Genomic DNA, 25,524 nt, shown 5'->3' on the forward strand with positions numbered 1-25,524 from the left:
GGGAGGCAGGAAGGAGGCTGGAGTAGCCTCAGGGTAGCTCATATCCCAGGCTCTAAAGTCTCCTCCCCATCCCACCCACTGGAACACCCCCTTTACCTCTCTCTGAGGTCGAGTTCCTGACCTTGGAGAGGCTGGTGCGGTTCTTTCCATGCCAGCTGCAAAGAGGAAGGAGGCGGCAGATTATGGATTCTCAGATCTGAGGTCTGAGTGCTATCTCTGACCTCAGATCCAGGAATCTGAGGTATCCTATGGCCCCCAGACTCTGTCTAGGGGCCATAGGTTTGCTCCCTTAAGGAGTGACATTTTTTCCCCTGGCATATGTACAGTATATAAATCTGAAACTCTCCATTATACTCCATGCATCTGATAAAGTGGGATATAATCTATGAAAATTTATGCCAGAATAAATCAGACTTAAGTTAGCTTTTCACGCTGCTTTCAGTGGGCTCTAACTTGCTTTGGATCCCATTTTGCATCAATTCACAAAAACATTCCAATTTACAACATGACACGATGTCATTAGACTGATGTAAACAGGGCTCGGTCCTTGTCTTTTGAAAGCACAAAGACAATTTGGGCCAAAGAAGGCTTAAGATGACATAAATAGATATATACACATGCAATCAGTGCTCAGGATCTGATGCCTGGTTGCCTTCCAGAAGCTTGGATGTTTGGTTCTAAGGCAGAATAGCATTGTCTTAATCATTAGCAATACTGCTTTCTCCCACATCCATCATACATTCACTTAAGGCTCTAAGAGTACTCGTCTACTGACGTATATGGAGAGTTGACGTAACTTGACACAGTTGACGTAGCTTTGGAGCTCCTGCGTGAGCAGCCATTGAAGCTGGCTTCCTGTGAAGGAGCCCGTTTCTTGCGGTTGGCCTTGGTGCTTTCTCCATCATTGGGGTCAAATACTACAGACATGCTGGATTCCATTCTGGAAACTGTGTATAAGCTACTTTGTCTGGTTGGATTGAACCTGGTCGTCTTGAGCTCCAGTTCATCATAACTAGAAACTTCAATGAAAGGACACCACTGGAAAGCTCTCTTGAAACCTGCTCGGAACCTGAAAACAAAGAAACCCAAGCACAGCGGATGCTATATTACTTGATATATGACCAATTTTGTCAGAAATCTTTAGTGCAGAACACTTCATCAAACAGTAGGCATCTGGATGCAGCATTTTAAGAAGGATGTAGACTAGCCTTCCCCAACCTCGTGTCATCCAAATGTGTTGGACTACAACTCTCATCTTCCATAGGGATGATGGAAGTTGTAGTCCAAAACATCTGGAGAGCATCAGGTTGGGGAAGGCTGATGTAGATGAACTGGAATGCCTCCACAGGAGAGCAGTCAGGATGGTGAGGGGCCCCGGAAACCAAGTCCTATGAGGAACGGTTGAAAGGGCTGGGTGTGGTTAGCCTGGAGAAGAGAAGAGAAGATTAAGGGGAGACACGATACTGGTGTTCAAATATCAGAAAGGCTGTCATGCAGAAGGTGGAGCAGACTTATTCTCTTTTGCTCCCAAGGGCAGAACTGGAACCAATGGGTGGAAATTGCAAGGACCCAGATTTTGGCTTAACATTAGGAGAAATTTCCTAAAAGTGAGAGCCGTATAACAATGGGATTGTCTTGGGAGGTGGTGAGTTCTTCATCACTGGATATATTTAAGCAGAGATTGATGGCCATTTGTCAGGATGCTGTAAGTGCATCCTGCAAGGTAAAGCCCACCTGGACCAGGGGTTTTGACTAGATGACCTCCAAGGTCTCTTCCAGCTCTAAAATTCAATGTTGCTCAATTACTAACAAATTGGCCTTTTAGCTTCATATTTTAACCCTTTCATTTGATTGAATTCTGAAGGGTCTGCTTGAGTTTTTCATGGTGTAAACTGGCATGGAGCTTTACTAGATCCCACTTCTCAAAATCTTGTGGCCTTTGTATGCATGCAAATCCTCTTGTTGTTTGTGTGTGTATGTGTGTGTTTATTTGACTTTTTAATTTGACTTATAAAGGCTCAGGTTAGGTATCAGGCTATATAAACATCCCGATTATAAAGCAACCAGCAATAATGTTTAAAGAACCAGGGATGTTCAATCTTCATTTAAATCCTCTTGAACGTCACTTCTTAGTTTAGGGTGACCATATGGAAATGAGGACAGGGCTCCTGTATCTTTAAGAGTTGCATAGAAAAGAGAATTTCAGCAGGTGTCATTTGTATGCATGCAGCACCAACTGAAGTCTCCTCTTCATCACAACAGTTAAAGCTGCAGGAGCCCTGCCCTCTTTTGTATCTCGTCAAGAGGGCAGGCCTCCTGCAGCTTTAACTGTTGTGATGAAGAGGGAATTTCACCAAGTGCTGCATGCATGGTTAAAGATACAGGAGACAGTCCTCCTTTCCATATAGTCACACTACTTCTAAGCTCAATTTTGCCCACTCCTGTTTCTGGTTGTGATCTGTTTTTCACTTTGTTCAAATGGGAAATGTGAGCAAAGCATAAAAACAAGTATTTTTTTAAATCCACATTTCAAATACATATTTTTTAAAGTGTATTTTTCGAATGCGATAGCAGGTTTGGGAATGTGTGAAACTTTTCCCAAAAAAATGTGCTCCCAGCTGCATTTGCATTCAGGGTTGCAAATGGGGCAAGTTTGGATGATTTGTGAGCTGAAACAAAATTCTCACACATCCCTTACCAGCAATCACATGGTCTATGTTTACTCAGTAGGAAAGGAAAGATACCCCACATATGGACAGATACATTGTTTTCTTTACTAGTCATACATATTTTCCAAGGAAGAATCCTGGCACTGAAAAACAAGGAGAGTGATGTGGTTTGGCTGGAACATTTGGATGGTCGTATCTTAAAAGTGGCTGTGTCAAAGTCAGATGAAAATTAAAAGGCAGCTCAGAGGCCAATTGGGGGATTTTAAAATTATTTCCCAGGCCAGGGAACAAGTAATGAGGCTGCGGAAAGCCAAAGGAGCAATTATATTATAAGAAATCTTGGATCAGTTCTTAAGGCCAATTCCAGTGGAAGAGGAAACTGTGTAATTCTGTTATAGTAAACACAATGGAGAATCTTATGGAGCACCATCAAGGCAAACAGATCTATTGTGGCATTTGCTTGCAAAGCAATAAATCTGGTAGTCCTTAAAGCGTTATCCAACTCAGTAACGAAGGGTATCCGTGTCTATAATTCGAAATAATTTCAGATGGTACACTTGACGGTATTCCTTGAGGGAAAAGCTAGCCAGAACAGGCTGAAGCTTTTCCTAGCGTTTGTTAGTTGCATTTATATCCCACTGCAGAGGAGCGTTTTAACTTCATAACAATCCTGAGATGTAGCTCAGCCTGACATATAGTGACTTGCTCAGTGCCGTTCAACATACTTTGTATTGGAGGAGGAATTTGCTGCTTGTTTCCCATTCTGAAGCCACTGCACTCCAACAGAAAGGTTGTGATTCAAGTGCAATGACAAGAAAACCTTCACCTGTTGAATTTCCGACTGTCAAAGGTAGCAACCCCAATGACGCTTTATGTCTGCTTTCAAGGCAATTGGCACACGATTCTGCACAGCCATCAGGAAGCTGCAGCTCATCCACGGGGTGGTGATGATCACATGAAATGTAGTGAATTAACTTTATTTATTTTCAATCCCTTTGGATAGATTTTGGGCCAGTAAATACATTCAGTAGAATTAGTATGTTTTCCTAGACTGAATCGTATCATACAGACAGTGGAGAGTTGTGCTTTAAATAAACAAACTCCCTGCATGTTGAAAATGAGGATGTCATGGATGTACTCAGAAATTATTCTGAATTTTTCTCACCGACACATCACCTCTCTCTCTCTCACTCTCTCTTATAGGGGCAGCACTCTAAAATGTAATCCCTCTTCCACCTCCAGCTTGAAATAGTACAGTTTAGGAAAAGTTTTGTTAGTTAATTCTGCTAAAGGTATAAAATGGCCTTCAATCAGTAGTGGCTGGTGGCTCTGAGGTCAGTGAGATGGTGAATCTGCTCTTGGTTCTAAATGAAACCAGGAGCGGATTCATCACCCCACTGACATTGGAGCCACCAACCTCCACAGAGTGCAGATAGGTAATTTTAGACTCTTACAGGGTCATCCTCTTTAGATGCTGATGTGTATTACTTCGCTTACTTCAAAACGTGGTAAGCCAGCCCTGCTGCATTTGAGGAACCTCCTGTTCATTCTGCGGAGTGCAGCCCAAAGTCCTACCTGATGGCACTGCTAGGAATGCTGGATAATGTTGATTGGTCACACATCCGGTGGACTGTAGGATTGTTCGGATTCATGATTCCAAGGTTGGAGACAGTGCTCTGACCTTGGAATGGGGAGTCAGAAACAAAAGCCTCCTCTCTCCCCCCCTTGCTGAAAGCATGGAAAGAACCACACTGGCTGTGCTCTGAGGTTGGAAAAGCAACCTCAAAGGAGGAGAAAAAGGGGGCGTTCCAGTGGGCGGGGTGGGGAGGGGACTGGAGAGGACATGGTATGAGTTATCCTACAGCTACAGTTATCCATGCTCTGATAACCTCTCGTTTGGATTACTGCAATGCGTTATACGTGGGGCTGCCTTTGAAAACGGTCCGGAAGCTTCAGCTGGTACAAAACAGGGCAGCCCGTTTACTAACAGGGACTGGCTGGCGAGATCACATTACGCCAGTCCTTTTACAACTTCATTGGCTGCCAGTCCAGGTCCGGGCCCGATTCAAAGTGCTGGTATTGACATTTAAAGCCCTAAACGGTTTGGGGCCACGTTATTTGAAGGAACGCCTCCTCCCATATGTACCTACCCAGACCTTAAGATCATCTACAGGGGCCCTTCTCCGTGAGCCCCTGCCAAAGGAAGTGAGGCAGGTGGCTAATAGGAGGAGGGCTTTCTCCGCTGTGGCACCCCGGTTGTGGAACGAGCTCCCCAGAGAGGTCCGCCTGGCGCCTACACTGTACTGCTTTCGTCGCCAGCTGAAGACCTTTTTATTCACTCAGTATTTGAACACTTAATTTTAACTTAAATTTAAATTATACTGTTTTAACTCTGTATTTTAACTTTATATCAATTTTGCTGCGTGGTTTTATCCTGGTTGTGCTTTTTATATTGTATTTTGTATTTGTGTTTTTAACTTGTTGGTTGTTTTATGATGGTTTTAATTTTTGTGAACCGCCCAGAGAGCTTCGGCTATTGGGCGGTATAAAAATGTAATAAATAAATAAATAAATAAATAAATAAATAAATAAATCCTGAGCCTTCTCCAGCCTCCTTCCCTTCCCTTTGGAAGCACGTTCACTAGATAGGCTGAAAAGCCTGACCAGCAAAATCTACGGGGGGGTGGGGGGGCGTGGGGGAAGGGGAGGCGAAGATTGCCTCTGCTGCTGCTCCTGCCCTGCACTGGATTATCGGATGCCTCCGAGTTCAAGGGCGTCTGATCACCAAGAGTGCAGTTGACTGGACTGTGAACTAACCTAATTTGCACTTGCCAGACTAATACACTGTTCAGAAAAAGTTATCCCTCGGATCGTGCACTCCTCTGAATTTTGCAATGAATACAAAAATGCATATTTTAGGGAGAAATGCATCTGTACCTATTTTTAGAAGATAATGCCTAAAAATGTATATTTTGAGAGAAAATGCATACAATTTAAAATGCAATTTTTAAAATGCAATTTTTTGTGCTATTTTTAAAAATTCAGAGGAAACAGGATGGAATGGACATATGAAATGGAATGGACTGGATTCGGTGGCCTTATAGGCCCCTTCCAACTCTAGTATTTTATCATTATATGGGAACAGGCTGATCTGTTCATCCCTGGGCACCACTGACTTCATTTAGCTCCATGCTGAGAGTACAGCTGGTCAGATGCTTCTCATTTGAACAGAGATTGTCCCATTCATACCTAAGATTATCTTGAGTGCACATAGCACTGATATAAATAAAAATGCTGTGAATAAAAGTACTGGGAAATGAAGCTCACTCTGAAAATTAATTACTAAATAACTTCATCATGAATGTTTCAGATTCCAGTAAGCATTAAAAATGCATAAGCCCATATTCTGTTCTGATGAGGAAGTAGGGGGAACAAGAGATCAGTGTTTCTATACCAGATGCAAATCCTGGTGTATGTTAAATGAGATTGCAACATACAGGTGTTTGATCAGGATGCTGAAATATGTGTTCATTAGGTTTTTGCAATCAACTTAAAATATTTGGACTCATGCCATAGCAATTAGAATGTGCTATTTGGGACTCTTCTCAAAGAGATTTCAAAACAAATTCTATAACAGTTACTCAATATTGAATTAGGTGCTGATTCCATTTGTGAATTAGAGAGCAATCCTACTGCTCGTAGACAGCATCGGGAGGGGGGCATAGGATAGTTCAGATTGTTGGATCCAAGGTCAGAGTCAGTGCTCTACCTTGGACCCAGGAGTAAGAGCTCCCCTCCTCCTCCTCCTCCTCACAGTCAGTGCAGAGAGAACCACGCCAGCTGCCTCCCTGAGGTCGCAAAAGCAACCTTGGAGGGAAGGTAAAAGGGGAGTTCTAATGGGCAGAGAGGGGACAGGACTGGGGAGTCCGGCTTTTGAGGAATCCTCTGGCCTTCCCAGCCTCCTTCCCTCTTCCTCCCCAATGCCTCAGCTATATGGGCAAAAAAGCACATCCTGCTGAAATGCAGAGCAAGAGGAGCACAGAGGTGAAGACTGCCTCTGACATTCCTCCCACTCTGCCGTAGATGGCAGAGTGAGCCCTCCAAGTTCAGAGGCTTATGGTCATCCCCACAGGACTGCACCTTTCATGCTTTTTCTCTTGTATCCTGTTCCAATAAATGCTTACTTGGAAGTATGTTCAACTGTGCTCAGTTTTTGCTGGCTTTCAGGTAAGGGTTATTCACCTTCATGTCAGGTGAAGGTAGAATCAATGCCATGGCATAGGCCAGGGTTAGGCAGCTAGTAGGCTGGGATCCACTTTTGGATCGCTGGCTAATTTGCAGTAGATAGGCAAGGGGTTCTCAGTCCCAGTTGTTTAACACTAGCAACAAATGGTCTTGTATGCATTTTGTGTATCTGTGGAGGAACTAACTAGCTGCCTGGTTCCCCACCAGATGCTCTGTGTGCTGCAATGGACCAAATCTTGTGTAAAAGTGACAAGAGAACAGAAACCAATTATCATAGATGGACAAATCAAGGCAGAAGTGTATGTTTCTATGCATTTGCTGTAAGATGTTTGGATACCCAAGACATTATATAATGGGGGAATCTACAGTTGATACCTTGGTCAATAAATGGTCAATTCTCCCGATGGAGGGAAGTAAATAGTGGGGTCCCACAGGGATTGGTATTGGCACCAATTCTTTTCAACTTGTTCATAAATGATGTGTAGTGAGCAGTGAAGTGGCCAAGTTTGCAGATGACACCAAATCATTTTAGGGTTGTTAAAACACAAAGGGATTGTAAAGAGCTCCAAGGGGATCTCTCCAAGCTGGGAGAGTGGGCATCCAAATGGCAGATGCGGTTCAATGTAAGCAAGTGTAAGGTGATGCATTTTGGGGCGCACCCCCTCCCTAACTTCAAGTATAACCTAATGGGAACTGAGCTGGTGGTGACTAAACAAGAAAGAGATCTTGGGACAGCTCAGTGAAAATGTCCACCCAGTGTGTGACCACTGTAAAGAAGGCAAACCCCATGTTAGGCATTATAAGAAAAGGAATTGAGAATAAAATGGCCAGTATCATACTGCCTTTATACAATCTATGGTACATCCACACTTAGAATACTGTATACAGTTCTGGCCACCACACCTAAAAAGGATAGTATAGAGCTGGAAAAAGTGCAGAAAAGGGCAACTAAAATGATTAAGGGGCTGGAACATCTCCCCTATGAGGGAAGGTTACATCAACTGGGATTGTTTAGCTTGGAAAAAAGAAGGCTAAGGGGAGACATGATAGAAGTGTACAAAATTATGCATGGTAAGGAGAATGTGGATAGGGAGACATTTTTCTCCCTCTCCCAAAATACTGGAACCAGGGGTCATCCCATGAAGCTGACCGGTGGGAGATTCAGGGCAGAGAAAAGGAAGTACTTCTTCACACAGCGCAGAGTTAAACTATGGAACTCAGTACCACAGGATGTAGTGATGGCCACCAATTTGGATGGCTTTAAAAGGGGGTTGGATAAATTCCTGGAGGTGAAGGCTATCAATGACTACTAGCCCTGATGGTTGTGTGCTATCTCCAGTATTCGATGCAGTAAGCCTGTGTGCACCAGTTGCTGGGGAACATGGGTGGGAGGGTGCTGTTGCACCATGTCCTGCTTGTTCATCCCTGGCCGATGGCTGGTTGGCCACTGTGTGAACAGAGTGCTGGACTAAATGGACCCTTGGTCTGATCCAGCATGGCTCTTCTTATGTTCTTCTCTTTACCATTTTCTTGATTTTCCTTTTCTTGATGTGACAATATGATGACTGGAAAGAAAATGCCCGGTTCCTACCACCCCCCCACCCCAGATCTGACAGGTGATTCTTAAATTAGTCATAAATGGTTAAGGAATTTAGAAACTATTCTTACCTTTTATTGAGGCAGCAGTAGATAATGGGATTGTACATGGTTGAACTCATGGCAAGCCAAAAGGTGGCCAGGTAGATTTGTTGGATATATTTCCACCGGTTCAAATTCTCATAGATACCAGTCACTATAAAGTAAATGTGGTACGGCAGCCAGCAGACTGCAAATGTCAGCACCACGACGATCATCATTTTGACCACCTGGAGAAAGAGAAATGCCATCTTTGACAGCCGTCGAGGGCCTTTCCATTCTTTGCAAAGCCATTCTGTTAATGTTGCCAATGCACAGCTGCCAGAATTCTAGAGAAATCAACATTCTGAACATATGGATGATCATGGAAAGAGGCAAAACAGAATGCCAAAAAGTGACAAATGTTTGCCAGGTTTGGTTTTGCTTTGCTCCGATAATACAGAACATTATGATATGGAACTGGGCCAGGGAGTGGAGGATGAATGAGTCACCAAGCTATGCTCCCCGTAAGGCTTAGTATGAGCAACTGCTTTTTTGCAGTACATTTTCTCTTTGCTAGTGGTTGCATTGTTGCCTGCATTGCTACAGTTGGCCCAAGGGGCACTCATGAATAGACGGGCCTGCTATGTATCAGGGCTGAACTAGATGACCTTTTGCACTTTTCTACTTTTATGATCCTGTGAGTTATACCTAGGGTTGGGATGTGTGTTTCATGATAAAAAGTGAAACACCCCTCCACTTCAATGATAATTTTTCAGGAGTAGCCCTGCAAATTAGGATGAGAATGTTCCCTCATTCATTTTTATATGATTTGTTATTGTCAAATTTCAATAAAACAAAACAAAACCACAGAGGAGAAGAAAAAAACTGGAGCTACATAGATTTGAATATATCAATTTCAATACATACATATGAAACACACACACACACACGTTTTGAGACCACCCCACACTCTAACCAGGGCTGATATAAAGGGCAGGCATGTTTGGCTACCTGCCAAAGGTCCACACCCCAGCAAGGGACCACTGATAACAGCCCTCTGGAGTTGCTCTTCCTCTTCACTTGATTGTTCACCTGCCTCTTGCAGACAATGGTGAGGAGGAGCAGTACACACAATGGCCTACTCCCACACTGCCTCCCTGCCTGTCAAGCAAGGAAGTGGTAGCAATGATGAGAAGAGGTTGAGGACCAAGAGCAGCTGGTGCCAATGGTGGGGAGAAGGCAAACTCACCAAGGGAGGGGCCCATTGCCCAAGGGCCCCTGAAAACCTGGGAACTGCACTAACTCCAACCTACACAAATTGTACATACACATTTCGTGATCTACTTGCCCTCCTGATATAGGAAAGAGCTGCCATCTGTGTTTGTTTTTCCTCATGGTTTGTGAAGGTAGACCTCTTCCATGGATTCAGAATGAAAGCTCTCTCCCTCTTGTAAGTTATGGATTGAAAGAAAAGGAAAGGAACCTCTCGTGCAAGCACTGAGTCATTCCTGACTCTTGGAGGGACGCCAGCTTTCGCTGACGTTTTCTTGGCAGGCCTTATAGCGGGGTGGTTTGCCGTTGCCTTCCCCGGCCGTTATTACCTTTCCCCCAGCTAGCTGGGTCCTCATTTTACCGACCTTGGGAGGATGGAAGGCTGAGTCGACCCGAGCCGGCTGCCTGAAACCAGCTTCCGCTGGGATCGAACTCAGGCCATGGGGAGAGTTTCAGCTGCAGAAACTGCTGCTTTAGCACTCTGCGCCACACGAGGCTCGATAAGTTATGGATTACTCACCTTAATAAATAGTCAGTTCTTGCAATGGAGGGAGGTAAACAATGGGCATTCCCAAGGATCTGTATCAGGAACGGGGATTTTAAATTTGTGTGTAAATGATTTGGAGTTAGGGGTGGGCAGCGAGGTGGCCAGCACAAACTTATGTGGGCTGGTTAACAAAAAGGATTACAAAGAGCCTTGAAAACTTATTATTTTAGCAAAGCCTTCTTTTAATATGACTGCTGTTGTAACTGCTATTGCCGTTGTTGTTGGTTTTATTGTTGGCTTTTATATCATTGCTTTTATTGCTATTTTATCGTCTTTATGTTTTTAGTGCTTTAAATTTTTTAACTGCTTTTATGTAAGTGCCTTGAGAGGGCTTCCGCCTTGAAAGGCGGGCAAGGAATGTTTTCAATAAAATAAAATAAAAAAAACTTTAAAAATTAAGAAGGCAATTTCCATTTTAGGGGTCATCATTAGGAAAGGCATAAAAAAATAAAATAAAACTACGAATATATTAATGCCCTTAAACAAATCTATGGTGCAACCACACTTGGAGTACTGTGTTACGGTTCTGGTCACCACACTTAAGAAAGGATATTATAGAGTAGGAAAAGATGTAGAAAAGGTCAACTGAATTGATGGATGGTCTGGAGCAACTCCCCTGTGAGGAAAGGTCACAACATTTGGAGCATTTTAGTTTAGAAAAAGGCAAAAGGGGGGGGGGGGAAACGACAGGATCCAGCTGTATAAAATTATGCATGGTGTGGAGAACGTGGATGAGGAGACATTTTTCTCACTCTTTCATAATCCAAGAAACCCATGAAGCTGATTAGTAGGAGATTCAGGACAGATAAAAGAACATCTTAAAAAAGCACATAGTTAAACTATGGAATTCACTACTACAAGATATGGTGATGGTCACCAGCTTGGATAGCTTTAAAAGGGGATTAGTCACATTCATGGATAAGGCTATCAAGTATCAATGACTACGTGCAACAGTGGCTATATATTGCTTCCAGTATCAAAGCCAGTATGCCACTGTATATCTTTTGCTGGGGAACATGAATGGGGGACTGCTATTGTACTCACATCCTGTTAGGGCTTTCCAGAGGTAACTGGTTGGTCACTGTGCTGTCAGAATGCTGGACTATATAGGCCTTTGGTCTGATCCAGTACTGCTCTTCTCATGTTCTTATTGTTTTAATTTTAAATAGATTTCTAAATCTTTAAATATCCTGTCTAGCCACTTTGAGGATTGCTTGGTTGAAAAGTCAGATACAAATTGAGTGAGTGAGTGAATGAATAAAATAGCAGTCTTGACTTATAAAGCAACAAACTGTCCCCCTCTTGGGAATGCTGAAATTGATTGGGACGTCTTAACTTCATTCCTTTCCTCTTCTTCAAATGCAATTACTTAAAGAGAATATGGAATGAAAGTCCAAAGGCTCTCATAGGATCAGAGTATAGCTATGAAAGAAAAACTTTGGGTTATTATGTAATGAATAGGAAGACAAAATTATGGTTTTCTTTGATGCAAAACCTAGAAGTTAAAAAAAAGATCGGCACCAGAAGATACACTAAAATAAGATGCTGTGGGATGACTGTGGCATGTGCAATCTCATCTTCCCCAGATGGGCATCATTTGGAGCAGTGCTGGGAAACCTGAAATTAAACCTCAGTCTAATTTTAAAAGTCTTCTGCAAGCTATCAGTTGAGATCTGGGAGGAACAATCTGTTGTTTCCTCCCATCAACAGGGAGGGAGGGAGGGAGGGAGGGAGGGAGGGAGGGAGAGAGAGAGAGAGAGAGAGAGAGAGAGAGAGAGAGAGAGAGAGAGAGAGAGAGAGAGAGACCTAGCAGAACATGGGTAGGAGGGTGCTGTTGCACCATGTCCTGCTTGTTCATGCCTGGCTGATGGCTGGTTGGCCACTGTGTGAACAGAGTGCTGGACCAGATGGACTCTTGTCCCGATCCAGCATGGCTCTTCTTATGTTCTTATGTTCACCACTGGTGGCATGCAGCCCCTGACAGATTTCCTCTGAGGGAATGTGGACCTCAACAGAAACAAAAATCCTTTTCCTTTGGAGGAACTTATTTTTGCCTTTGTGTTTTTCAATGTTACAAATCTTTGTGGTCCTCTCTCTCTGCCCCAGGATGATGACACTGTAGCAAAGAGTCATGGCTGGCAACATTAAAAATAGGTTTGCTCATGTCTTCATGTTTTCCCATGGGCCTTATTCATTTGCACCTTACGTAGGGTAGTATGATGGAAGGCTTTTAATAAACCGCTATTTGAGACTCTCAGAAATATGTTTTCCCAGAGCTGCGACCTGTGTCACTGCACATTTAGCGATGTGCTTCTGCCAGGCTCATTAAGTGAGATAGAAATGACAAAACAAAGGATACCCTTCTACCAACTACTGCAGTTGGAATTTAGGAACCCAAGAATAAAGATTGCATCTGCTCAGATAACTCCATGCATTTATTCTTACAATGTCCTTTGCGAAGGCCACTGAGGCAAATCCAAGCCCTTGAGTGATGTCATCAGTGGGGCAAGTGACTCTGATATCAGTGGGGCAATGTATTGACTGAATTTGGGGGGATAGGTTTTAGCACCTTGGATAGCTCCTTTAGAGTTCTGACTGGTTCTTACTGAAACACTGCTCCATGACATCGGAGCCACTGCCCTCCACTGGATCCCGTTTCCAGCCACAGGGGGGAAATGGGGATGCTGGTGTGTATAATCTATGCCAGAATTGTCAACACCCAGCAGATATGCCTAATCTGGACCACCAGGGGTCCTGATCTGGCCCGCAGAGGCCTTGTCTGTCATCCCTCCCCTCTACAGGGTTGCTCTGCAGGAGAGGGATATCCAACATTATATCTGAAACCCCAAGGGGACAGCATGCTAAGGACAGCCCCCAACTTGGCTGGTGCACAGAAGAGCCACTCCTCCATACACTGGTTGAAACCTTTGGCTTTGCTTGCCCTGCATCCTCCCCAATGGAGGAAGGTGCCCTGGACAAGGTGGCTTTGCTGCATGCAGGTCTTATTCAGCAACCTCAAAGTTGGCATATGGTGGTGTTGGTGGTGAGTTGCTGATCTAAGCAATAGTACCATCAATAGCGATATGAAAAACTGGAGACCACTGGTGTAATGGAGCCAGGGCTCCCAGAGGTGCAGGACTGACAATGTTTTATTAGCAGTGGTGCTGATGTCATCTGCCAACCCCTTATAATTCCCTGTTCCCTCTGAGCTTAGCTGCAATCTTCAGCACAGCTGGAGGGCAGTGGGGGGGGGGAGGGAATGGATTTTCCCAACAATATTGTTCCGTGTTGTAATGAAAAGTATTTTGGGGTCTACAATGGGCAATTAAGACCCATCCACTTTTTTTAAAAAATAGACCTGCTCTTGGCAGAGTAAACACCTTTAGTTTCTTGATATGGAACTGTTAATGCATGAGATTTGGGACATGGATCAATGTATGGGATATGGGACTCTCCTTGGGGTTGTGGCCATGGGGACTGCCACTCCAACATTTACCACTCCACCACTGCAGTAGACATTGGAATCAGTAATATGTTTTGATACATTGACATGAAGTGGACATGAAAGCATCCACACTCAAATATATCTGGGATGAAATCATTCATCCTAACCCTTTCCAGCCATTTTTGCCTCCTCCATTATTTTGATTTTAAATCCAATCTTGTAACGCCTATGGTTCCCTTCCAGTTCATTCTCATGCAAGGATTTTCAACATAGCAATTGCTAACTTATTGCTTCACAGCTATAAATCTGGAGGACTGGGAGGCTGAACTTTGACAGGGGTGTGAAAGATTCTGGTCCACCTGACGGTGCTCCACCTGGAGATGATGACGATGTTCTGGAAGTGGGTGTGGGAGGCATCCAGTGACAAGCAATGAGCCCAAGCTGCAGAAGCTGTTCTATGAAATAGAGTGGGAGAACAAGAGCTGGCAGTCCAAGTGGTGGAGATTGACGAGTAAAAAAAGCAAGCACTGTTTCCTGGGGACTGGAGGAGGTTACAGTGATAAGAGATAGATTTATTGAGCTGGGGAGGTGGTGTCATAGAACTGTTGACTTCTGTGATGAGTTAGCCCTCTCTAGGCCAAGGTTGAGGCTGGGAGACGTTTTAGCTCAATCAAGGATTGCAGAGATGCTAAATTGTCTCTGACGGGTGTCTTATCAGTAAAGGAGTTTTTCACAGGAATAATGCTACTGCTTTTAATCAGTGCTTCTTTAGCTCCATAAACAACCATTAGAAATCATCCATATTGCCCCTTGCCCTTACCACTGATTATCTTTCACTACATTTTAACAGCGTGCATTTCTCTATTTAACACGTTTTTTAGCAACAAGAGCATTATATTTCCCCTGAAAGAGTAGGCAGCATATTCTGAGAGAAAATATTTAGTTTTTGTTCATGGACAATCTGCTTTTCCATCTCTGATGTCCGCTACCTATAAAAATGTTAAAAGAGTTGATGGAAACGTAAGTTATTGAGATGTTGGAAACCTACTTATGATGGAAATCTACTTATTGGCTGAAAACAAGATAGTCCTTTAAGGCAGAACTAGACATTATAGCTAAAGGGTGGCTGCTCACAAAAGAAGTGCTCCCATGTCCCATGTCACATCTTCCTCCATTGGTGTCAACAACAACAATGAAACAGATCAGTTTGAAAACTAAAAGAAAAAAAATACTAGGGCCGTGTGATGCTGTTTCATATAAATTCATCTGAAATGTTTTCATAATATAAACTTCTCCTGTTGACCTACAAAGCTTTTCACGGTCTAGCTCCTTCCTATCTCTCCTCTCTCCTCTCACACTATTGCCCCGCTCGTGCTCTTCGCTCCTCTGATGCCATGTTTCTCGCCTGCCCAAGGGCCTCTACTTCCCTTGCTCGGCTTCGTCCATTTTCGTCTGCTGCCCCTTACGCCTGGAACGCTCTTCCAGAACAATTGAGAACTACAAGTTCAACCGCAGCTTTTAAAGCTCAGCTAAAAACTTTTCTTTTTCTTAAAGCTTTTAAAACTTGATTTTGTTCTGACTTTATACGGTTAGTTTTACCCTACCCAGTGCCTGTTTACCCTACCCTGTGCCTGTTTCCATTTTCTTCCCCTCCTTATTGTTTCATTATGATTTTATTAGAATGTAAGCCTATGCGGCAGGGTCTTGCTATTTACTGTTCTACTCTGTACAGCACCATGTACATTGATGGTGCTATATAAATAATAATAATAATAATAATAATAATAATAATAATAATAATAATAATGTCCTTTAAAAAAAACACCAAAAAACTTTTCTCTGACTAAAGTTTCAAAAGTGCTGACTTGTCTGTCAACAGTATGGCATCTTTAGAGGACTGAAAAGCAATACCCAGTGCTGCTGGAAATTATTATTTTTTGTCATAAATCACATAGTAATTTTCATGACAAATTGCATTTCTGCACTCCATTACCCCTGTTCTCAATGTTGTTCCTTGCACTGAGGGTTGTTCCTTGCACTGAGATGGCAGGCATATGGACTCATCAATCAAAACAATCAAGCTTTAGGTGATTTAGATGATAAGACAAACTTGCTTCACTGCGGCTCTTGAACACTTTTCCCAGTTCTACCTTCCCTACGTTTTTGATCTGACATCAGGTTAAAAATACAAAGTGTTTAAATGAGGGCCCTTTTGCACTATTCTACCCCCACCCCTAGGTTCACTGTATTGATTTTATTTATTTAAAACTATTCCTGTCCATCCTAGCAGGTCCGAAGCTCACTCAGCAGGCAAACTCCAAAAGGAATATCGAGTCAGAGAATAGTCACAAAGCAAGGAATAAAGGCAAAGACAGTGTGGCACAGTGCTTAGAGTGTTTGCTGAAGATCGGGGAAGTTCAAATCTTGCTTCAGCTATGAAATTCACTAGGTCAGTGTGCGAGTGTAAAAGAAAAACACTCAAAAGGAATGGCGTGCTAAATTTCATACCCAGTAGATGTTAAGGGCCCATTCCTTCATTTTTTCATAGACATGTCCATGTAATTATTTATTTTAGAGTGTTGGATTGGGACTCAGTTGATCTGGGTTCCAGTCCTGACTCAATCATGAAGTTCACCGGTGACTTTGGGCCAGTCACTGACTCTCAGCCATCACATGGTTGTTATGAGAATAAAATAGAGAGGAGGGGGAAAACATGTAAGCTGCCTTAGGTTCCTTGCAAGAGAGGAAAAAAAAGTGGGCTATAAGTGTTGTCATCATCATCATCATCATCATCATCATCATCATCATCATCATCTTTATACCACCTTCAATCAAAATTCCAAAGGCAGTGTACATTAAAAACTAGAAAGAGTGATCAGCGGAATCTAAAGGCTAAAAAGCATGAGAAAATGGTCTTTGCCTCAATGAAAAGACAAAAGGTAGGCACTAGGTGAACCTGTCTAGGAAGAGTATCCTACAATAGCTACGTGGCACAGGTGTGAAATGTCTTTTGGCTCAAGGGCCCAATTTCATTTCAGTGAAACTCTTAGATGGGTGGGTGGGGGGCTCCATTCCTGTGGTGATTGGGAACAAACGCAAAGGGGGGTGGGGCAGAGGTAATTTTTGTGAACCACCCAGAGAGCTTCGCCTATTGGGCAGTATAAAATGAAATAAATAAATGGGGGCAAAAACATAAAAATATTTGAGCTGGAGGGAGCCATCCTATGACCCTGAGACTGTCTGAGGGGCCATAAGATAGTCTGTATTCCCTCCTCCAAGGTCAGAGACAGTGCTCCAACCTCGGGGGGGGGGGGAATTGGAGATCCAACCCCTTTCCCTCTCCTCCTTGTAGCTGGTGCGAAAAGAAATTCCTGCCTGGTCTCTGAGGTCGAGACTTCAACCTCAGAGACGGGGGGAAAGGGGGCGTTTTGGTGGGCAGGAAGGGAAGGAGTCATCCTGAGCTTCTGCCAGCCTCCTTTCTTCCCCCCGTCCTTCACAAAAACACCCCAGAAAGATGGGCAAAAAAGGATGATCCTAAGCCTTCAAGTTTGGAGGCTTACGATTATCAAAGGTGCAATTAGTAGGACTGCACTCTCTTACTGCCAATAACTGAGTCTTAGGAGAGGCGTTTCAGCCTTTTACAATAGGGGGGGGGGAAATGCACAAAACTGGGAATCCACCAAATGATTGGCAGGCAGAGGAAAAGGGGGCATGGCCATGGGAAGGGGCGTGGCCTTCTGGGGATCCCGAGAGAGCCTGACTGGAAATCCCAAGGGGATGGATTTGACCCCTTCACCTGCGCTTTCACAGCCCTGCTCTACTCTGAGAATAAAGCAATAGAACAGAATTCTCTGTTCATCTGTCCCATCACTGGCAAAACTAACAAACAAACTCTGAGTGAGCTGTTATAGGATCAAAGCAGAAAAGAATGCTGAAACAAAATTGCAAAGCTTTTATCTTTTCAGATTGTCCCAAAGATAAACTATCTCTTTGACCTTTGGAGTAGCTATTGACTTTCTGTAGCCTCCGTTAAGTTAGTGCCAAAATGGGAATTGATGAGCCAAATAAAATGCAGAATGCCTGTGAAGGCTAAAAAAAAATAAGAACCACGTATCTTCTCTGATTTGAAAATACTGTCCGTGCAGGAGTATTGGTGAACAGGCTGTTACATTCAGATTCTGCAGTGGTCGCGATTGTAGTGAAAAGTGGAAATGGTTTATCTATCTCTACGTTTGGCCGTTTTTTTGGAAAGTTGAGATGAGATTAGTGAGTTACAAAGTGTATTGAGTTTGGCTAGCATAATTAGGTTATGTCAGTATATCAAAAGTACAGGGAATGATCAGGCTGAGGTGTGAATGCAAAGATTTTTTTTTAATGATCCGGCCAGAAGCAGTTTGTCTCAATGGCAAAATACGCTTGAGTTATTTCCCCTCTCCACTCCAATTTCTGGGGATCACACCTGTGACCTTCACTGGCAGATGGGGACATTATGGAACAAGATTGAGGCTCCAATACTATACAACGGGGGTTGAGAACCTCAGAGTCCCAATCTGCTCCCCCCCCCCAGGATACCAGAGGGACACACCTTCTTCTCCCAATCCTACCCCCTTCCTATCATTTGGTGATTTTCCAGCTTTTGTGTAGTCCCTTCCCTTTATAAAATGTCGAAGTACCTTTCCTAAGCCTTTCTTACTAGCAAAAAGAGCTTTAAGTAAAAACATGCTGGGAGTTTTGATATTTCAGCTCCACCTAGGGCTGGCTCTACCATTAGGCAGAGTGAGGTAATCGCCTCAAGCAGCAGCTGATGGGAGGTGGCAGCAGGGTGTTGCAGGAGAGAGCTGAGGACCACGTGGCCCGCTCTGCACCCCCTAAGACAGCCTGCTGCCCTCAGGTATGGTGAAACATGTAGTCCCATTGCCAGTCTTGAAGAAAGATTCAACCACCGGGCCAGTCAGCCTGTGTCTATGGAATATGAGGGGGCGCCATCTTGTCCTTTGCCTCAGGCAGCAAAATGTCTTGGGCTGGCCCTGACTCCATTCCTTTTGCCTTTGGACCACTCCTTTTTGCCCCTCCCGCTACTGGAATGAGATTTTCCAAATCTTCTCCGAAAGGAAATTCAGTCCTTGGGATGAAAGAAGATCTGCACTGTATACACTTACCTCAGAGTAAGTCCCACTGAACTCAGTAGGGCTCACTTCTGAGTAGACATGCATAGGATTGCACCACAAATGTTTAACCTCCCAAACAGACTAATATGAAAGAAAGGAAACTAGTTCTAGTTCTGGAGCAGGTTCTTGGTGAAGCTTGACTGGAAGCATTGAAGTCTTAAGACATGGATTATTGAAAGCTAATGGAGTTTCAGCCAGAAATTAAGGGAGGAAATACAAATTATGAGGCAAATGTGAGACAATGCCAGCACCAGGTTTTGGAGGAACCTTCATAGGATGCCCTCCGAGGGTCACCCTCTCTGAGTGGGGTCCACACTCAGAGATGGCCAATGAACAGGTGGTGACAGCAAGAAGGAGCAGCAGGGCCAGGAAGCTCTGTGGGCCTGCAAGGGGCCTTGGCCTTAGCATGTGCCCCCCATTGGCGGCCTCTGATGCTGGTTCTTCCCAGGATGCCATCTTTGCCTCATAACGCTAACACGGAGTGGGGGCTTTTGCAGGGTGAGAATGGCAGGCAAGAGGGAGGTACCTAACCCTTCCCCTGCCTACCAGTGCTCCCCTGTAAATGCCCCTGGGTTGTTTAACCCCCTCATCTCCTGCTGTGTGCACCCAAGGCCAGAATTATGTCCAGATGGGAGAAAACGCCAGTGAGAGCGTTTTCAGGGAAGGATTCAACACCCAAGTCCACAACTTATGTCTCCCCTCCAAATTTCTTCTAAGGACTGGCCCTACCATTAGGTAAATGGAGACAGATACTGTGGGGTGCATCTGTGGGGCATTATCTCTGACCTTGCTAAGCTAGACTACTGCTCTCTGGTGTTGTGGAAGTCACTGTTCAATTGTTAAAGCAAGATTCAACAGCCAGTCCTGTCAGATTCCATACATAGAATTGGTGGAGGGCCTCTTCTTGTTCACCTCTGGCAACAAAATGCCTTGGGCCAGCTGTGACCTCATACACACACTGAGAAAACATGGATTCGGAAAGCTGCATTTTCAGAGGTAAAATGCAGTGTGACCCTAACATATTGCAAAACAAATGAAAATTAGAGAAATCCTAATCTGCACCAACCATCTGAAATACAGTGCTGGAGAAGTATAGATTGGGTTGGGAGTAGGGTGCTCGTGTGTCCTACTTTACAAAGGACAGACCTCTATTTGAAGGCCCATCAGTCCAAGTCCAGTTTAAAGATAAAGAACCATAAAAACGGAGAGAGCAGGAGCCCTTAAATTGCCTATCAAGAAGAAGTAGCCAGACAGCAAGCTGAGCAAGGCACATGGATCACTTGGTCAGTTTTCCTCACCATGGTGAGATGTACTGTATTTCTATTTGAATCAAAGTGACTATTTCTAAATGTGCATCTATATATAAATTAGCACACACATTTTTTATGTAGATCTGTGCCCTACTTTGGACTTGCCAAAGTTGATTGCATGGTGGCCACCGGCTGTATGAAGTAACTGTTGCTCTCATTTCCACCCTCTTCTAATAAGAATTTAGCATACCATTTAATGGAGCATAAGAATCCATCAGTTCCATTGGCAATGCCACTACAGTCCAACACTGCAAAGACTGTACTCATCTGACATAAGATTCTCATTTATTTGGAATATGGAATAAATATGAGAGCAAAACCAGTCCAGCTTCTTCTGCTTTGTACCCTGTGATTTGGCAGATGTAATTTAGTTTGGATAAATCACTAGGAAATGTTGTATGGGGTGCGTGTGTCGTATCTCCACATCTGCTCTTAAAATCCATTCATTAGCAAGTTATACATCAATGGCACTTTATTCCACGCATGCTGGAAATTTAATAAATTGCATTTTTGTTAGTAGTGGCAAATATACAAGGAAATGTGATTCATTGCCTTTGTTAGTGGAGCAAGCGGCGTGCAATTGCAGGAATAGAAGAGTTAACAAGCTTTGTTCAAATTAGAGATGGCAATGAGAATACAGATGAGATTTCTGGGTGGGGAAAGAAGCATTTTCTCTTTTCAGATCGGCGTCTGTAAAAGGGTTATTTGTGCAACATTACAGGGCAGTGGCTGGACAGGAGGAGGAGGAGAGAGAAGCCTATAATTTTGCAGAAATACCCCCTTTACTGGCACTATTTGTGCAAGTTTACATTTCCGGAAATACCCGAGCTGCCGTTTTTATGTTACATGGCGACTCGGGGAAGGAGCGACTCCATCATCATATCAGGTGCTCGTGACATCCCTACTCCCAGGCACTGATCAGTTTCACATCTCTTCAACCATGCTACAGCATCAGTGTTTCTAGGCCAGGAGTGGGGGCAGAAAGCAGATCTCCAAATGCTTTGGACTTCATCTCCCAGTATTCCTGACCATTGGCTATGCTGGCACAAACTTCTTGAAATTGAAACACCAACTGTCTGGAGATCTACTTTCTTCCCAACCCAGGCCTAAGGCACTCACAGATTTACACAGTCACTACAAAGCCCTAAACAACTTGGGACCAGGATACCTGAGAGAGCGCCTTCTCCCTTACCAACCTGCCCGGTCTCTGAGGTCATCCGAGGGCCTGCTCCTGGTGGTTCCACCTAGATCCATCCTCCGATTGGAATCCACCAGGGGAAGAGCCTTCAGCGTGGTGGCGCCCCTCCTGTGGAATTCCCTGCCTCTGGAGGTCAGGCAGGCTCCAACCTTGTACTCCTTTCGGCGCCTCCTGAAAACATCTTTATTCCAAGAAGCATTTCTTTAACATGCAGCCTTGGATTTCTGTGTTGGTTTTTTTTGCTTCTTTTTAAATTTTGTTTTAACTGTTTTATTCTGTTTTTATTTTCATTTTACCTTGTACACCGCTCTGAAATTTTTTCAATGAGGAGCGGTATATAAATATTCTAAATAAATAAATAAATAAATAAATAATAAAATACTACTAGCAGTAGTAAATGTTAGAGGAATGGAAATGGTAACCTAATTTGTCCACAATCTATGACAGCATATCCCAACCTGTTTCCTTCCAAATGTTTTGGACTAAAACTCCCAGCATTCATAACCAATAGTCATACAGCCGGGTCTGATGGGAGTTGAAGTCCAAAACATCTGGAGGGCACCAAGCCTCGGAGAGCTGATGGTAAGAGTTGAAATCCAAAACATCTGGAGGGCTGATCTATAGAGGTGTGGTGACTGGATTTAAATTATATCAGTGAAGAAAAACGTTTGCTCTGAATGATGTACAATGCTCAGGATCTTTTTTTGCCATGCTCCACTGAAAATAGCACCAGCAGACCCACTCCAATCTAAGCTGCCATTAACTTGGCAAAGTTCCTCATGCCTTAAAAAGGCCTTACATGAATTGTTCACGGGCTTCTGGTGATTAATAAGGATTAGGCACAGTTCCAGTTAATTTGTGCTTTCAGGCTTTGACTCAGCACATAGTGTCTTACTTACAGTATAGTGTGTTTCTTCTACATAACCAAATGCAGAATCACATGCCCCCCTGTGTGTTTGGCTGACTGCATGCTAAATAGCATGCAAGAAACAAAATAAAAACCCTTTATTATTCATTCACATAAAAGGATAGTTGTTGCTTATTACAGGAAGAAAGAACAATAAACTAATCTGAGGACCAGGCCATAGAAGTAACCAACTGAGTGAACACTTACAAATGGCCCCTCCAGACAAAGGCCAGCTAAATTGATTATGTGGAAAGTAAATAGGGAGCGAGGCAGGTGGAACTTATAAATAGCGGTAAAGGTTTGAGGCCTACAGAGGCAAAGTAAAAAGGTTAGGTCTTAGAATCATAGAATAGTAGAATTGGAAGGGGCTATAAGGCCATCAAATCCAACCCCTTGCTTAATGCAGGAATCTACCTTAAAGCATCCCTGACAGATGGCTGTCCAGCTGCCTCTTGAATGCCTCTAGTGTGGGAGAGCCCACAACCTCCCTAGGTAACTGGTTCCATTGTCGTACTGCTCTAACAGTTATAATCAGTTAGAGCAGTTATGGTGTGGATTAAGCCCAGGGTTGAGTTGAGTATTAGTCAACAGTGTGTTTGCTTCAAACATCCCCCCATTCTCCCCCCCCCAGTCTTCTCGCTGGTATCCCATCAGCCATTGTGAGTTTTGCCAGCTGGACTAGAGCGATAGCTGCCAGTTTAGTCACTCTTGCCAAAGGACTCTGAAAATCTGTGCATACTTTTGTGCATATTTTCCCAAATGTACTCATCAATTGTGTGCATCTTTGAAATGTATGCATTTTGTCTCCTCTTGATTAAAATGTATTAGTACACATTTTTAAAAACGATGCATTTTTTCATGTGCATTTTTCAAATATACACATCCTTTTGGATCTGTAAATCACATTCCAAGCTCAAAATTTATAGACTTTGAGTACAGATTTGAGTCCATGTTTGATCTGGAAGGTGTGAACTGGGTAAATGAACTGAAATGAATTTTTCATACAACGCTAACTACTAGCTATATTCTTCCAATGAAAACAGAAATTTGCTTTAAAATCTTTGATACATCATTCCTTCGTTGTCTGATTTTTAGCAGAGGAACAGTTTTGGGCTGCTTATTTAGCAACTGACAGTGATGCCTGTTTTCCATTTCGTGGCTCTCGCACTACATGTTTGCATCTGTATCACATTCATTTCACCATCAAATGCGGTTATCCTCCCTTTCTTAATGTGAGAATAAGAGACTTCTTTGTCCTGAGGTTTGCTTTCAGATAAATTTTCCTCTGCACTTGCTCTCTGCAAACAGCATGTGTCACAGTGAGTGATTTCTCTCTTTATCATCACAATCATACCCCTGGCAAATCCTTAGCAGCAGCAGAAGGTCTTTTGCTAACAGAAAAGGAGCTGGTGGCAATAGTCCAGAAAATTGCCTTGTAAAGAATTTGTCTAGCTTTTGTTTCATTGTAGTATTTATCTTATAAGCTGAAGATAGCGGGAAACATTTTAATGGGAAGTATGGTACACGGTGTTCCCATTTCCACGAGTTATAGGCAATGCTAATGACCTAAAATGGCACTCTTGAATAGTACATTCAGCATATATTAATCATGATAGTTCTTTCTTTCCAAGTGATTACATATTAAGCATGCTGGTCAGATCTATTGGACAAATGTTTGTTGGTCTAATGTTACCATTACTTACATTTTCCCTGATTAGCAATCATTAAGTTGCATGTGGATCGCTGCAACTGAATTTTTTTTTGCATTCAAATGGATTTCAAAATTGTCTATTTGACCTGCTGAGTCAAGCTTAGGTTTTTGGAGATGAGTTTCAACTTTAGATATTTTTTGTTAGCAGTGCAGTTCTGTTAGCTTTGAGGTTCAGTTACCAACGTAGGGCTCATCTACACCAAGCAAGATATTACACTATGAAAGCAGTATGAAAGCAGTATATAAAAGGCAGGAGCCACACTACTCCTTTATAACAGTATTGAAGTGCACTGCAGGATTTCTACTACTGCTTTATAGTGGTACTGAAGTGCACTGATAACTGTTGGGGCCCATGACACATCTACACCAAGCAGGATATAGCACTATGGAAGCGGTATGAAAGCATATATGGTATGTGTCAATGGGCCCCAACAATTGTCAGTGCACTTCAGTACCACTATAAAGCAGTAGTGTGGCTCCTGCCTTTTATATACTGCTTTCATACCACTTTCATAGTGGAATATCCTGCTTGGTGTAGATGAGCCCGTAGATTCCTATCACTCAATGACACATTTGCCTACTCTTATGCGCCAAAGGCTGCAATTAGGGTGGCCACTTGCTCATCATCTAAATAAATGAAATGCATCACCAAAAAAGTGGAAAAACCAAGGCCACGATCTGTGTATGCTGATTTATATGTATAAATGTATTTTTTAAATAATAATAATAATGGAATAATTTAAATAGAAATATAGTATTGTGGAAAAGACTGGACAGCTGACCTTGGTCTGCTGCCAAGGTGCTAATTTGATATATATATACTAAGGCCTCAACTCTACTTTTTTAGTGCTAGTTATCTTTAAACTTGATAGCCCTTCAAAGAGAGGGCACATTCAAATAATAATAATAATAATAATAATAATAATAATAATAATAATAATAATAATAATAATTTATTACCCACTTCTCTCTCTCCCTGGATTGAGGCGGGAAACAACATTGAAAACAAAATACTATAAAATACATGAAACTGATTAAAAACATATAGAACTAAAACATTTTAAAAATAATAGTCAGACATCTTAAAATTCAACTGTGTAAGCCTGCTGGAAGAGATCAGTCTTTTTGGCTTTCTTAACTTTGGGAATAAGTTAGCATATCTCTCCCGGCAGGCCATTCCACAGTCTGGGAGTGGCAGAAGAGAAGGTCCTCTGGGTAATGGTTGTTAGCCTAGTTTTGGCTGACTGGAGTAAATTCTTCCCAGAGGACCTGAGTGTGTTGGGTGGATTGTATGGGGGAAGGCAATCCTGCAGGTAACCTGGACCCAAACCATGTAGGGCTTTAAGGTAATAACCAACACTTGTACTCTATAACCAACACTTTATAGATGACTGTCCTCTGTAAAGTAGGAAACTCTAGCTGCAAACTTACCTGG

At 43.1% G+C, this 25,524-nt stretch overlaps 1 protein-coding gene across 1 annotated transcript in view; it reads right to left on the minus strand.

Moving 5' to 3' along the window:
• Window positions 1–753: 753 nt before the first annotated feature.
• Window positions 754–25,524, minus strand: part of TACR3 (tachykinin receptor 3) — a 52,102-nt gene continuing 27,331 nt past the window's right edge. The window contains exons 4-5 of the mRNA XM_063136096.1: window positions 8,583–8,779; window positions 754–1,069 (exon numbers count right to left, since the gene is read on the minus strand). Of these exons, the coding sequence (XP_062992166.1) occupies window positions 754–1,069; window positions 8,583–8,779 (513 nt within the window). The remainder of the gene's footprint in view (window positions 1,070–8,582; window positions 8,780–25,524) is intronic.

The sequence above is a fragment of the Elgaria multicarinata genome, chromosome 10 (genome assembly GCF_023053635.1).
Source record: "Elgaria multicarinata webbii isolate HBS135686 ecotype San Diego chromosome 10, rElgMul1.1.pri, whole genome shotgun sequence".
Taxonomy (NCBI): Eukaryota; Metazoa; Chordata; class Lepidosauria; order Squamata; family Anguidae; genus Elgaria; species Elgaria multicarinata.